This window comes from Babylonia areolata, chromosome 8, assembly GCF_041734735.1.
Source record: "Babylonia areolata isolate BAREFJ2019XMU chromosome 8, ASM4173473v1, whole genome shotgun sequence".
NCBI lineage: Eukaryota > Metazoa > Mollusca > Gastropoda > Neogastropoda > Buccinidae > Babylonia > Babylonia areolata.
In genome coordinates this window covers 50,144,401-50,161,020 of record NC_134883.1, presented here as the reverse complement: position 1 = coordinate 50,161,020, position 16,620 = coordinate 50,144,401, and the positions used below count along the sequence as shown (strand labels likewise).

Genomic DNA, 16,620 nt, shown 5'->3' with positions numbered 1-16,620 from the left:
TGAACCTACTGCTCTTAATGTTCGGAGGTAGGACAGGCCATATTTTCTACACATCGTAGGGGGAATCCCCAGTTGTTCTTAGCCACTGTCTTTTCTGTGTTTATACCACAAGGGAATTTTGTACTCTAAACTCTCTGGCGGTGAAAGGGTTAACAAAAACTTGAAAGGACAAAACTTGAATATGTTACTAATCAAATCCATACATGAGATATCATCATCATGCTCTGGGCATGATACACCACCGTTTTTTTGTTGTTGTTTTTTTTGCTGTCCCATCTAGTATACTGTCTCAGTGGCATTACTCCCACACCCCTCATCTTAAATCCCTGATACACAGCCACACCCGTACTTAGGACACATCCTACTATGCCGCCTATTGATGACAATAATCGCTTAGTCATGGAGCCTGACTGAGTGAGAATCTCCCAGTAATGGAGACTGCCACCACGTCCCTTCAACGACAGCCCTGTATAATGAATTTGCTGAAACCAAAGATCTTGACAGGACCAACCCCAAACATGTTGCAGAAAAGGATTGAAACCATGAAAGAATGACATGAAAGGCCACAGAATTTGGGGCTTTTTCTTTTTTTTCTTTTCTTCTTTTTTTTGTTTTTACTGATGATGAAGGTGGAGGATGCTGATGATTTTGTTATGGAGGTAACACCTTTACTGTTACCTCAGAGTATCAATAAGCACAACACATAATTTTAAATATAATATGTATAGAAACAATCATGTTTTAATGAGTATCAGTGGTTAATGAGCGAGTCATTGGGACTCCTGCCCAAAGAAAGAAAAATCCAAATTACTTCTGTGTCATTATTATGTGGTTTCCAAATGAGACATTTTCAAACACAGACAACAAATTGAAAATCACATTATCATATCAGAATTGGACAGCACGCCCGTTTTTAGAACCCTTTAAGTCTTTCCTGTACAGTATTCCTGTCATGGATCAGGAGGACTGACAAGTGGAAAAAACAAACAAACCCACCATTCTGGATCTTGATACCACCATTCATAAACCAGGTTACAAGAAACCAGAAGAACATGCTTTCATCAAAACACCTCAATCATGAATATATTGCACCAATCCCAACTGGGGTGGGACAAACTCACGCACGGCACAGATCCATCCCAGTTGTGGGAAATCTCTACCACTCGCTCTTCTTCACCAAAGAACAAAAAAACATATCATATATCCTGGGACACACCAACACTGACACTCCCTACGTCTCAGCAGCTAGTTGGATGATTTACACAATGTGCAAGTCCTTCATTTCAAGTGTACAACACAGGCTAACCTGGCTAGTAATGGAAAAAAAAAAAAAAAAAATAAAAAAGAAAGTACCATGATTTGGTAGGTATTCAATGTGTCATGTGATATGAATGTGACATTTTGTATAAATCAAAACATCTGAAACGTCAGCGATCAAGATGGTCTTTATCACTGGATTCAGAGCTGATATAACGTATATTCCAGGTGTGCAGTGGTCTCTGGGCTCACAGTTACACATGAACTACAGCCTTTCTCTTACTGTGTTAATTTAAATCTTCTGTCCCTACAGGTGATCACTCACAGCAGATCAGTCAGTGTGTCAAATCAACAATTCAACTGTACACTGCCAACAGATATGACATACCGCAATGCTTTGTTTCTTCTGCTTCGCCCAGTGTGCATGCATACAGGGTGCTGTGTTTGCTGTATGCACTACCAGCACACAACTGTATTCCCCTCAGTCCTCATGCTCATGGTCAAGAAATGTCTCATTCTGCCATTCCAAAAAAATCATAATTACCCTCAGTAATGTTAACTGAACAAAAACAATTTTATCTGTATAACTTTATCTGCAATTTATCATTTGTATACATATGTATCCCTAACATGCTGGGAATTCAAAACAGCATTAAAATTCTACATACCTCAGACACATCAGAAATGTTTAAAAAGTACATGAATGAATGCTTGTCTGCAACACTTTAACAGATATTGGTTTTTTTGTTGTTGTTGTTTTTTTTGTTGTTGTTGTCGTTTTCTTTAGCCCCCACTGATGTAGGAATCAAAAGGCCATAAAATAAATTCAATTATTTCTGACCAGATTTCTATTCCACATTCAGCAAATAACCACCCAGTCACACTAATGGGTGGACATTTTTACATATCCTGCATGCTGGTAAGGGGATGCATGGGTTTTGCACACATGTGAATATGCACATGTATTATACACACTCAGTCAAATACATGAACAGTGTGTGTGTGTGTGTGTGTGTGTGTGTGTGTGTGTGTGTGTAATAACTAAAATAATACATAATTTTCTTGTGCACAAAAGTGCACAGTGTGCCGAGCAGTGTGAATGAAATGTCCCAACCTTCCAGTGTAGATCCCTTCCTTCTGGAAACCCTCACACTCCTACCACTAACCATAGCAGAAGGATAAGAGTTTGCATGTTTGGGGATATCTGTATTTCATGAAGTATTATATATATCCAATGGAATGAGTTACCCTGGTTGCAAAACACAGTGTGCAAGGTGGCAGCTTTAGATTACAACAGATTATCACACACTTGGAATGAAGCTTCCCCCTCCCTCCATCTCGGCAGCAGTGAACCATTCAGTGTCTTGATGCGACTGTGTATTTTCAACTCCTTGTGTGAACACTTGGTTTGAGTTCCTGAGCCATCCATCTCTTCGTGTCGATTGGCTTTTGTGTCCATGTAGATGCTTGAGACCAAGGCTTTGACACACAACTGACAGACGTGGAGGAATCTGGTGAACAGATCCTCTGGGCGGTGTGCCAATGACCCTTCACAGAGTTAAGGGAGAAGACGACGACGCTGCAGAAGCAGCTGTATGACTCCTGAATCCTTCAGCCTGGGAACAGCGGCCATACGCTGCTGCCACCCATCACTCTCTCTCTCTCTCTCTCTCTGTGGTGTCTGGAGGTCACAGAACTGAAGTACTTCACAGTGCTTTTTGTGCAATACAACAGTCTGGCACATGTTTCATAACTTTTTGCTGTTACAGCTGTTCAAAAATTGACTGCATTCACTTGTAAATTTATAATAGACCTGTTTTGACAATGTTTTGCCATTGTTTGGAATATTCCCCCCCACTCCCCCTTAAAACCTGGAATGTTGTCCATTAACTAAATAAAACAGGCAGAGAAACTGATAAATTTCCTCCTGCCAAAACCTACATATTTTCATTCACGCTCAACAAAACACTCGCTCTGTTCCTACACCCATTCCCATGAGGTGATACTGACAGAGAAAGCTGTCCCACCACACTGAAAGAAACCCAGACATCAGTGTGCGGACAGGTGTACGGCAGGTGTACATACTGTCTGACCACACACCCCCCACCCCCCAGCTGTACTAGAGCACCTTTTCTCTCTCCACCCTCCTGACTGGCACAGTACACAGGCTGGTTCACGAAGTCACAAGACTCGGTCCCGTGTCATCATACACTCAGACCGTCCGCGGCCTCAGCGTCTTTCTCCGCCAGCGCCTGCTGGTTCCTGAGGTACTCCGTGTACAGTTCCCTGGCCTGGTGCAGCACCTTGTGCACGTTGTGACGCCGCACCATCTTGTCGAACAGCATGGCCACGTCCTCGTAGCCCAGGTGGCTGCGGATGATCTGCTCGCGGTGCTGCAGCAGCAGCGTCAGGCACAGGAACATCAGGAAGGGGTTCCCGCTGCCAAACTCCTGCGGAGGGGGCAGAGTCAGGCTGGGGGGCTGGGCACGAGCGGGTGGCGGCGGTGGTTGGGGTTTGACCCCTTGAGACGTCGGACCGCTCGACCAGCTGCCTGACGTGTCCCCGTCAGACACCCCAGAATCCGAGCGGCTCGGCTGGTCTGGCAGTTTGGTGGATGAGGTGTCCTGGGAGCTGGAGCTCAAACCACTCTGATTGGACGATATTTCTGAAGGGATGATGATGTCCGCCGGCCGTTTCTTTGGGGACGTCAGCAGCTTCTTCATGCTGCCGAAGAAGCCGGAGTAGGCATCGTCCTCTGCGTCGTTCCTGGCCTGACAGGGCGGGCTGCTGGTCTCCTCGTTGCTTTCTTGTATGGAAGGACTGCTTGAGACAGACAGGACACAGCTTGACTGTCTGTAAATTCATGGAAATTTGTCTTTTGGCTTGAGTACATGTAACAGTAAACATATAAAGCAATATCACTAATAAATCATTCAAATATGCATCACAACAAAGTAAAACATTTAATGGCATCAGTCTTGACAAGGTAAGAAAACCTGAAAAATGATTTTCTCTTCCTCAAGATAATAAAGTGTTCTGTATTCGGACTGAAATATAAGAAAAGCAAACATTCATCTCCTGCAACACATAAAATCATCCACTCACATACAGGCAAACCCAATCACCATACCTACCCTGCGCACACTCCTGTAAGGAGGAGGAATGAAAAACAACAACAAACACAACAAAAGCAAACTCTCACCTGCTAGGTGTGGGCCCTGATTCTGATGAGGGGCTGGAAGAGCGGTGGTGGTGGTTGCTGTCTGCTGCAGGGCTTGCATAAGGGGGAAGGGGTTCGGGACTCCCCCCACCCTCACCGTCCCCACTGACCGTCACGCTGCAGTCAGGGACAGGGGGGGATGCGGCGTTGCAATGACCAGAACTGTCCGAGCAGGCGCCCTCATGAGGCGGCCCTGGCGACCGGGACTCTGATTCCGACTGACTGTTAGCCGCCAAGGGGGGGTCTGTGTGCTGTTGAGGGGGGCAGGAGGTCTGGCCGGAAGCCTTGCGATCGGCTACAGAGACGTCCCCACTACCACCCCTGTCAACATCCCCCCCTGCAGCAGTCTTGCTGTGGTCTTGGCCGGGCACGGTCAGCGTGTTGCTGCTGCAGTCCTGCAGGACCTGGTCAATGCTGTTGGACCGCTGCTGCAGCGACCGCGTCATCACGTTGTCGATCTGCGGGTAGTCCAGACCCCGGTCCTCATCCGCCGGGGACACGTCGAACACAGCCCCCTGGGAGGTGGCGGGATGCCGCGTGGGGAGGAGGGAGGCCGGGGGGACGTGGGGGGTCTTGGAGGCAGCCTGGGGGCCGCCCCCGCCGCCGGTGGTGTCTGCCCCCCGCGCCTTGGTGGAGCATCGCATGGCCAGCAGCTTGGCGTAGACAGACTGCTGGAAGGAGAAGGTGGGGGAGCAGGGGGTGGAGGAGAGCAGCTTGGCGTTGTAGTCAGGGTCCACCAGGGGCAGGTCATGCTCCGGGGGGGCGGGGGGCAGCGTGCTCCACATCACCTGTACAATAATGAATAAATGAATGAATAAACACATCTGCTAACAAATCAGAGCCATCACGTGTGCGCAGCTCAATTCAACCCCCCCCTCACCCCCAGGCCCCCAAACACACACACAAAACCCACCTCCAACATGTACAGAGCGTCCTCAAAGGGGAACTCTCGCTTCAACTGCAGGAGGAGCCAGCGGTAGCAGAAAAAGAGGTCGTGGGCGTTGATGCTGAGCAGGTAGTCGTAGAAAGGTGCATCATGCACCTGCAGGAGGTCGGCCAGATGCTGGAACTGGGTCATGATGGCGGCGCCGTCTGGGGAGAAGTTGTGGCGCATGCGGCCCATCAGGCTGCAGAAACAGATGTAGGCCTGCGCCTCGTCCTTCTGGATCACCAGCAGGGGGGAGGCCAGGTCGCTCATCCCCTGTGCACAGTCAGTCACACATGCACAACACACACACAACACAAACATATACACACACATACATAACACACACATGTACAACACACACACATAACACACACTGCTGTCTTAACTCACCGAAGACGGTCAGTCCACTCCAATCCCCCCCCACACCCCCCCTCCCCACCTGTGAAACCCAATCTGATGTAGATGTCTGGATGGCTCAGCCTGTAGCTTTTGTTGCTAGAAATGCGGTATTCTTTGTCTTCATCCACCTCACACCCTAGCACATGCCTCTAAAAATAATGAGTGGCACTGCACTGTGGTGACACACCCTCCCTGGACAGAGCAACGTAAATTTGACACAGAGAAATCAATCATGACAACGTGTAAAACAATATCACGACAGCAATGCTGACCATTCCATCGCACCACCCCCAGCCTCCCTGGACAGAGAAACCTCAATTTGACACAGAGAAATCAATCATGACAACGTGTAAAACAATATCACGACAGCAACGCTGACCATTCCATCGCACCACCCCCAGCCTCCCTGGACAGAGAGAGCAACCTCAATTTGACACAGAGAAATCAATCATGACAACGTGTAAAACAATATCACTACAACAACGCTGACCATTCCATCGCACCATCCCCAGCCTCACCTGGCAGTAGGAGACGTCCGGGTGGGTCAGTGCGTAGGTGACCAGGATGTGGAAGAGGGACAGGACGTTCTTGTTGTCGTCGCCACCGGCGTACAGCTGGTGGGAGCGGTCCGTGCGCAGCACGTCCTTCTTCACCATGGACACCACGTACTTCACCTCCTCCGTCGTCGACCCGCTGGCAAACCGCTCCTTCCACTCGTCTCGCAGCGAGTAGTACTCCTGCACCAACACGCAGAGACGTAGGTTTCAGTTCTCGCAGTTTTCTCAGGGAGGCCTCACTGCATTTGGACAAATCCATCAATGCTGCCACACATCTGCAAGGCAGATGCCTGACCAACAGCATAACCAACACGCAGAGTCAGGCCTTGAGTGCATGTATATATTTGTGCACCTATCAAGAGTCAATTTCTTCAACAGAATTTGCTAGAGAACAACATTGTGTTGCCATCAGGGTTATTTTTCAGTGCGTCAAGTACGTGCTACACACAACACAGGCACATGTACAACTAAGCTGCCATTCTGATCATCCGCAGAAATCAACACCGCATCATTTTTTCTGCCCCAAGAACAGCCACATATTTTTCAGATTTCTTTTTTTTTTTTTTTTTTTTTTTTGCTGCCCCAACATCTGCACATTACTCCCACGCTGCTCATTTCGATTCCCCCATACACGGCCATACCCGGGTTCGTCCATTGCAGTTCCAGCGTCAGCAGTCGACAGGGAACCATCGATGTTAGGTCGCCAGGAGGCCACACACCAGAGGAGACCCTGCACTGCTGCTGAGTCACTTCGATGGTGTTCAGCGGTGCCTGTTCTGTTTTAACGTATTTAGGACACCACCTACTAAGCCCCCTACTAACGACAATAATGGCTTAGTCGCGGAGCCAGACTGAGTGAGCGTCCCTCCCAGAGTGGAGACCGCCACCACGCCCCTCAAACAACAGCCCCCCATGAATCTGCCGACACTGACGACATTGACAGGACTCACCCCAAGCACGGAAGTGGAGGGGTATCGAAACTGAAGTCACCATGAGAGCAGGGCATGAAAGGCCACAGACTTTGAGACTATTTTGTTTTTATATTGATGATGATGAAGGTATTTTTCATATTTCTGTGGTGTGTTGACATTTCTGTTGATTTGTTTTCTGGAACAAATATGGACAAGTCAGGACGGTAAGCATGTCTGCAGTCCTCACCTGCTCTTTGCGCTTCAGGTAGTCGAAGCGCTCCCGGCCAGACATGTTTTCAGGGAAGATGTTGAGCAGGTGGCGCCAGGCGACGCGTCGCAGGGAGCTCTCGATGCCCCCCTGGTAGATGCTGAGGCGGAACTCGCTGGGCTTGATCATGAAACCTGCAGAGTCCAGGTAGTGGTGGAACTCCATGTCTGACATGGGGGGCTTGAGGGGCTTGTAGGGCTCATCCGCTTGCTTCAGTCCTGCCGTACAACACACACTTTCAACATGTATTGGTTAACTCACTTAGTACTGCCAGTTAGGTTCCATGACTTTCCCAACAGATGACCCATTTGTATTGATGAGAAATAAAATCGCCAAAAAACAAATGTTAGAATTTATGAACTGAAGACTTCCAAAATGATCAGTAACATAACGAGTTAGTTGGGGACAAAATATGAAACTTCCTCTCTTCATGCTATCATACAGTGAGATGATGAAAGTATCCTAACTTTTTGTTCAAAATTTGCACACACTGATGGCTTGTAAGCGAATTCAGGAAAACACAAGAGATCAGGCTCCTTCATCTGAAATGGTTATGAACTGTAGGGCCTCGATCAGGGCACTTCATCTGAAATGTTATGAACTGTAGGGCCTCAATCAGGGCCCTTCATCTGAAATGTTATGAACTGTAGGGCCTCAATCAGGGCCCTTCATCTGAAATGTTACGAACTGTAGGGCCTCAATCAGGGCCCTTCATCTGAAATGTTATGAACTGTAGGGCCTCAATCAGGGCCCTTCATCTGAAGTGTTATGAACTGTAGGGCCTCAATCAGGGCCCTTCATCTGAAGTGTTATGAACTGTAGGGCCTCAATCAGGGCACTTCATCTGAAGTGTTATGAACTGTAGGGCCTCAATCAGGGCCCTTCATCTGAAGTGTTATGAACTGTAGGGCCTCAATCAGGGCCCTTCATCTGAAGTGTTATGAACTGTAGGGCCTCAATCAGGGCCCTTCATCTGAAGTGTTATGAACTGTAGGGCCTCAATCAGGGCCCTTCATCTGAAGTGTTATGAACTGTAGGGCCTCGATCAGACTCCTTCATCTGAAATGGTTATGAACTGCAGGGCCTCGATCATCCAGAGTCGGTCAACAGTGACCATTATACTGACGTTATGCAAAGAGACAGAGAGTGGATGAACTCTTCAAGGATTACTGTCAGCTGCTGCAGATGTAGGGAAACACACATGCATTAAATTCATTTGTTAGCATCCTTTTTTCTTTTGGAGGGAGGGGGGGATGGTAATTCATGGTGTCATGCAAACAATTTGTGTCACCCTCCTTTATTCCCTTTATGTGTCAAGTTACTTTTGTCTATTCTATTGCTTTGTTTTGTCAACAATATATCCATGTATCTCAAATGTAAAATGACAGAAAGAAATAAAGAAAAACACCAAAAAAATAAAAACATACATGCCCACCCCATAATCTTGCAATCAGGAACAGATTAAATATAAAAATCAGGAAGAAACTGAAATTTTTGAGATTTTTCAGAAACACTATATTCTTCTTTTTTGACTCAGCATGGCAACGACAACCATCACCGCCACAATGCCTGATGGAGCATTTGCACTTACACAGGGCACACAAAGTACATGTCCCCTTTTTACACAGGGCACACAAAGTACATGTCCCCTTTTTACACAGGGCACACAAAGTACATTTCCCCTTTTTACACAAGGCACACAAAGTACATGTCCCCTTTTCTGTCCTTGCAAACACCGTTTATTGTTTTCTTTTCTCAAGATCTGGTGGCATCGATTAAGTTTCACTCTAACACATTCTCTTGTCACAGCTAACTATCTCTACAGTTGAGCTTGCTTTGTTTTGACTTCAGCTCTTCTGTCGCTGGTTACGAACTTATGTGCTTGAGCACTTAGATCAAATCACAACTTCCTGTCGCCCAGAAGGTTAGTCCACCTGTGAAAAAAAGGTACTACCATGTTTCTTTGTTGTAGTTTTTTTTCCCCGCAACACACGATCCTTGGCCAAAAGGGTAATGAATTTTGGAATGTTTCCATAATGAATACAGCAATTCTGGAATGGAAAATATGTCTTTCTAATGTGCACTACTATTTCATAACAATACACGTCTTTTACGCACTACTCACCCATAATAATGAAACATTTCTCCTGCACACTACTTACCCTTGACAACTACTCAGCCATAATAACGACGCATTTCTTTCGCGCAGTACTTATCCACAATAACAATGCATTTCCTTTGTGCACTACTCTTCCACAACAACAACACATTTCTTCAGCACACTCCTCACCCATATTCACAACACACTTCTTTAGCGCATTACTCACCTATAATAACGACACACTTCTTTAGCGCATTACTCACCTATGATAACGACACACTTCTTTAGCGCATTACTCACCTATGATAACGACACACTTCTTTAGCGCATTACTCACCTATGATAACGACACACTTCTTTAGCGCATTACTCACCTATGATAACGACACTCTTCTTTAGCACATTACTCACCTATGATAACAACACACTTCTTTAGCGCAGTACTCACCCATAATAACACATTTATTTTTCGCACTCCTCACCCACAATAACAACACATTTCTTTTGCACACTCCTCACCCATCACTCATTCGGATGAGATGATAAAACAAGGTCCTGTGTGCAGCATGCACTTAGCGCACATAAAAGAACCCATGGCGACAAAAGGGCTGTCCCTGGCAAAATTCTGTAGAAAAAATCCGCTTCGATAGGAAAACAAATAAAAAAAAACCCAAAAAAACTTAAGGCAGGAAAAAAATGCAAAAAAAATGGGTGTCACTCCCAATGTGGCGATGAGCTCTCTCTGGGGAGAGCAGCTCGAATTTCACACAGAGAAATCCCTTGTGACAAAAAAAGAGTAACACAATACAACATAATACAATAATAATGACACATTCTTTTCAGGCACTACTCACCCATAGCTCTCTGCATGGAGGACATGGTCTTGCCCACGTGGGAGGAGATGTTGCTAGTGATGGCGCCCAGCAGAGAGTTCTTGTCCAGCAGGCTGGAGATCCGGGCCTGGGGGACCTCTGCCGGAGCTATCACATCCCAATCATCCAGCTCTAAACACACAGTCGACAACCGCCAGTGAGAGGACAGCGGGGTGGGTGGAGGGACGGGGGGCGGGAGGCATGAGGGAAATCAGATCCAGTTCACCCTCACGCTCTGTCAAGCATCTGTATCTACCCTAATCCAAATCACACTCACTGCCTCTCTCAAACGTCTACCTCTAATCCAAATCACCCTCACTCCCTCTGTCAGACATCTATGTCAAATCCAAATCACCCTCACTTCCTCTCTTATATGTCTACATGTCTAATCCAAATCACCCTCACTTCCTCTCTTATATGTCTATATGTCTAATCCAAATCACCCTCACTTCCTCTCTTATATGTCTAATCCAAATCATCCTCACTTCCTCTCTTATATGTCTATATGTCTAATCCAAATCACCCTCACTTCCTCTCTTATATGTCTAATCCAAATCACCCTCACTTCCTCTCTTATATGTCTAATCCAAATCACCCTCACTCTCTCTGTCAAGTATCTTAGAATATATCAATATCTAATCCAAATCACCCTCACTTCCTCTCTTATATGTCTACATGTCTAATCCAAATCACCCTCACTTCCTCTCTTATATGTCTACATGTCTAATCCAAATCACCCTCACTTCCTCTCTTATATGTCTATATGTCTAATCCAAATCACCCTCACTTCCTCTCTTATATGTCTAATCCAAATCACCCTCACTTCCTCTCTTATATGTCTAATCCAAATCACCCTCACTTCCTCTCTTATATGTCTATATGTCTAATCCAAATCACCCTCACTTCCTCTCTTATATGTCTACATGTCTAATCCAAATCACCCTCACTTCCTCTCTTATATGTCTATATGTCTAATCCAAATCATCCTCACTTCCTCTCTTTTTGTCTATTATGTCTAATCCAAATCACCCTCACTCGCTCTGTCAAGTATCTTAGAATATATCAATATCTAATCCAAATCACCCTCACTTCCTCTCTTATATGTCTATGTCTAATCCAAATCACCCTCACTTCCTCTCTTATATGTCTATGTCTAATCCAAATCACCCTCACTTCCTCTCTTATATGTCTATTATGTCTAATCCAAATCACCCTCACTTCCTCTCTTATATGTCTATGTCTAATCCAAATCACCCTCACTTCCTCTCTTATATGTCTATATGTCTAATCCAAACCACCCTCACTCTCTCTGTCAAGTATCTTAGAATATATCAATATCTAATCCAAATCACCCTCACTCTCTCTCTGTCAAATGTCTATAATCCAAATCACCCTCACTCCCTCTCTCATGTCTCCATCATTCACCAAGCCCTACCAGAAATGCTCCTATCACAAGTTATCATGTCTCCATCATTCACCCAGCCCTACCAGAAATGCTCCTATCACAAGTTATCATGGACACATCATTTACCCAGCCCACACAGGCAAGCGCCTGTCACAAGTTATATATCCATAATTTATCCAACCCTCACAGAAATACAGCCATCACAATTTGTGTATCCTTCATTTACCCTGCCCACGTAGAAATGCACCTATCAGCAAATTATCATGGGTAATCATTTACCCAGCCCACGCAGAAATGCACCTATCAGCAAATTATCATGGGTAATCATTTGCCCAACCCTCACAGAAATGCACCTATCAGCAAATTATCATGGACACATCATTCACCCAGCCCTACCAGAAATGCTCCTATCACAAGTTATCATGGACACATCATTCACCCAGCCCTACCAGAAATGCTCCTATCACAAGTTATCATGGACACATCATTCACCCAGCCCTACCAGAAATGCTCCTATCACAAGTTATCATGGACACATCATTCACCCAGCCCTACCAGAAATGCTCCTATCACAAGTTATCATGGACACATCATTCACCCAGCCCTACCAGAAATGCTCCTATCACAAGTTATCATGGACACATCATTCACCCAGCCCTACCAGAAATGCTCCTATCACAAGTTATCATGGACACATCATTCACCCAGCCCTACCAGAAATGCTCCTATCACAAGTTATCATGGACACATCATTCACCCAGCCCTACCAGAAATGCTCCTATCACAAGTTATCATGGACACATCATTCACCCAGCCCTACCAGAAATGCTCCTATCACAAGTTATCATGGACACATCATTCACCCAGCCCTACCAGAAATGCTCCTGTCACAAGTTATCATGGACACATCATTCACCCAGCCCTACCAGAAATGCTCCTGTCACAAGTTATCATGGACACATCATTCACCCAGCCCTACCAGAAATGCTCCTATCACAAGTGATCATGGACACATCATTCACCCAGCCCTACCAGAAATGCTCCTATCACAAGTGATCATGGACACATCATTCACCCAGCCCTACCAGAAATGCTCCTATCACAAGTGATCATGGACACATCATTCACCCAGCCCTACCAGAAATGCTCCTGTCACAAGTGATCATGGACACATCATTCACCCAGCCCTACCAGAAATGCTCCTATCACAAGTTATCATGGACACATCATTCACCCAGCCCTACCAGAAATGCTCCTATCACAAGTTATCATGGACACATCATTCACCCAGCCCTACCAGAAATGCTCCTATCACAAGTTATCATGGACACATCATTCACCCAGCCCTACCAGAAATGCTCCTATCACAAGTTATCATGGACACATCATTCACCCAGCCCTACCAGAAATGCTCCTATCACAAGTTATCATGGACACATCATTCACCCAGCCCACACAGACAAGCGCCTGTCACAAGTTATATATCCATAATTTATCCAACCCTCACAGAAATACAGCCATCACAATTTGTGTATCCTTCATTTACCCAACCCTCACAGAAATGCACCTATCAACAAATTATCATGTATAATCATTTACCCAACCCTCACAGAAATGCACCTATCAACAAATTATCATGGGTAATCATTTACCCTGCCCACGCAGAAATGCACCTATCAACAAATTATCATGGGTAATCATTTACCCAGCCCACGCAGAAATGCACCTATCAGCAAATTATCATGGGTAATCATTTACCCAGCCCACGCAGAAATGCACCTATCAGCAAATTATCATGTATAATCATTTACCCTGCCCACGCAGAAATGCACCTATCAACAAATTATCATGTATAATCATTTACCCAACCCTCACAGAAATGCACCTATCAGCAAATTATCATGTATAATCATTTACCCAGCCCACGCAGAAATGCACCTATCAGCAAATTATCATGTATAATCATTTACCCAACCCTCACAGAAATGCACCTATCAACAAATTATCATGGGTAATCATTTACCCTGCCCACACAGAAATGCACCTATCAACAAATTATCATGGGTAATCATTTACCCAACCCTCACAGAAATGCACCTATCAACAAATTATCATGGGTAATCATTTACCCTGCCCACACAGAAATGCACCTATCAACAAATTATCATGGGTAATTATTTACCCTGCCCACACAGAAATGCACCTATCAACAAATTATCATGGGTAATCATTTACCCAGCCCACACAGAAATGCACCTATCAACAAATTATCATGGGTAATCATTTACCCTGCCCACACAGAAATGCACCTATCAACAAATTATCATGGGTAATCATTTACCCAGCCCACACAGAAATGCACCTATCAACAAATTATCATGGGTAATCATTTACCCAGCCCACACAGAAATGCACCTATCAACAAATTATCATGGGTAATCATTTACCCTGCCCACACAGAAATGCACCTATTACAAGTTATGTATCCACCATTTACCAAACCCACACAGAAATGCACCTATCACTAATAATCATATGTATTAATCTTTTACACAGCCCACCCAGAAAGGCGCCTACCACTAGTTATATTATGGGGGTGCGGGTGTGTGCTAATTATCTGGTTGGTGGTTTCCGCAATTCATCTTTATTCTTATCTCATCTATTATAATCAATGTGCAGTATAGTAGGCTAAGTTTATAATTATATTCAAATAATGTTTCTTAATTCTTTCTGTTTTTACATTAAGAATACTTGTTATTACCTGCAGTGTGTGGATGTATGTATGAAACAATGTATGTGATATTTTTTACATTTGTATCTTCCTAATATTCGTAAAAGCTGTTGTTGACTTTTACAGTTATGGTCCCCATGATGTCTATGTTGTGATAATGCACCTGACCAAATTTCTCCAGTTGGAGATAATAAAGTTATTCTTATCTTATCTTCTTATCTTATCCATCATTTACCCAGCCCACAAATAAAGGCACCTGTCTGCTGTATCCATTTCAAAATGCAACAAGGGCAGATCACACACCACATTCAAAGAACCAGATGCAAGTGCATGGCAAGGATGAGAGCAAAGATGTCAAACAGGCAATATATATACGTAACTCTGATCCTGGCATACAATATTTATATGTAAAAATAAAACCTTCAAAACGTCAATAGCTAAAGACTGACATTTCTTTTTATTAGAGTGTTCATTACCAAATTGTTTTTTTTCTAAAATACATTTTAATCCATGTACGTAATTTTCTAATCCTTTTTATCTTCACATTTCACCTCACTGTGATTCAACATACAATATAAAATGCTTAGCTGAAATATGAACATCCCACAAGTCATTAGTTTATAGTAACACACAGGTTATCTTTAATTAACTGAAAAGGAAAAACACCACACACACACACACAAGCACGCACGAAAGCACACATGCACGCACACACACGCACACACACACACACACAAAAGAAACAAACAAAATGTTGCCTGTCTAATGAGTTGGTGTTTTGTGTCATGTATTTAAAAAAATATGTAAATAAATGAATGTAATGGCCATGTTTCACAGTGAAATATTTTCATTTTCTACACTTTTGAGTTTCCACTGCAAACACTCAGAAAGCATGGATACAGGCCCCTGGGCAGTATGAGCACTCGGACATGAAAGACATAACACACACACACACACACACACACACACAATCGATGACACATGCATGCATAAACACATATGAAGAACTAGATGTGGATGCATAGAAGACACATGGAACAGAGTGCTTCCAGTATGCAGATATTGATTTTTACACTCATTAAGTGAGGGACTGTGACGGACTGAAAACAGCGCAGTGAATTCCAGGGTTGTACAGGTGAAGAACTAAACGCTCTTCCACCCTGGTTTCTCTGTCGGGCTTAGCAACGCATAAGAACGCCCATGTCAAAAAGATTGCTGAACAACACACTACAGTCAGGAATACACCCATGTACAGAAACTTCACGTATGATATGGTGATTGCCAGCCTCTCTCTCCTCATGATAGTGTATATAAGTCTAGAACTGTTCAAATTCAGTCAAGATTATTTAAAGAAAAAAAGTCCTTCTTTCGCTAGTTTCAGTAATACATTAGGTGTCACAAAATAAAGGTTATCAACTTGTGCAATAGAACTAATCTTTCTTATCTTCTTCTCAGGCGAGTGTACCAATGTATCTGGTTAGAAAGAAAATGAAAGAATCAAATCCCTCAACAACAAAGAAAAAATATGTTACAAAGCTGATCAATAAGGACCAATCTCCTCAAAACAAACAAACAAACAAACAAACAAAAGTTTGCAAAACATGTTGACACACATCAATATCCCCACTTGAACACACAGCCTGAGAACAAAAGTGTTGCCAACTATGTCATCGTATATCATTCTCGCCCACTCCAAACATAAAAAAACCACAGATGTTGCAATGATGCTGATGAAAATCAATATCCCGGAAACAAAAGAAAAAGCTGCCAGGAATGTTGATGCACAAAAGGAGGAGAAGGAAGTGGAGGGAAGAGAGAGGAGAAAGACAAGGAGGAGAGGAGGAGGAGAAAAAGAAAGAAACACAGGAGAAAGAGGGAAGAAGGGAGAGGAGGAGGAGGAGGAGAAGGGGGGGAAGAAAGAAGAAAGAAAGGGTAGTATTAGTAGTAGTAGTAGTGGTGGTAGTAGTAGTA

At 44.3% G+C, this 16,620-nt stretch overlaps 1 protein-coding gene across 2 annotated transcripts in view; it reads right to left on the bottom strand.

Annotated features, from left to right (window-relative positions):
- Nucleotides 1-2,136: 2,136 nt before the first annotated feature.
- The window catches only part of LOC143285229 (uncharacterized), a 23,335-nt gene continuing 8,851 nt past the window's right edge, over nucleotides 2,137-16,620 (bottom strand). Inside the window, exons 4-9 of one of the 2 annotated variants that reach the window (XM_076592480.1) lie at nucleotides 10,496-10,645; nucleotides 7,520-7,758; nucleotides 6,323-6,541; nucleotides 5,391-5,678; nucleotides 4,460-5,265; nucleotides 2,137-4,080 (exon numbers count right to left, since the gene is read on the bottom strand). In XM_076592480.1, the coding sequence (XP_076448595.1) occupies nucleotides 3,462-4,080; nucleotides 4,460-5,265; nucleotides 5,391-5,678; nucleotides 6,323-6,541; nucleotides 7,520-7,758; nucleotides 10,496-10,645 (2,321 nt within the window). In that variant the 3' untranslated portion in view covers nucleotides 2,137-3,461. The remainder of the gene's footprint in view (nucleotides 4,081-4,459; nucleotides 5,266-5,390; nucleotides 5,679-6,322; nucleotides 6,542-7,519; nucleotides 7,759-10,495; nucleotides 10,646-16,620) is intronic. The other variant, XM_076592481.1, reaches the window with a different exon arrangement.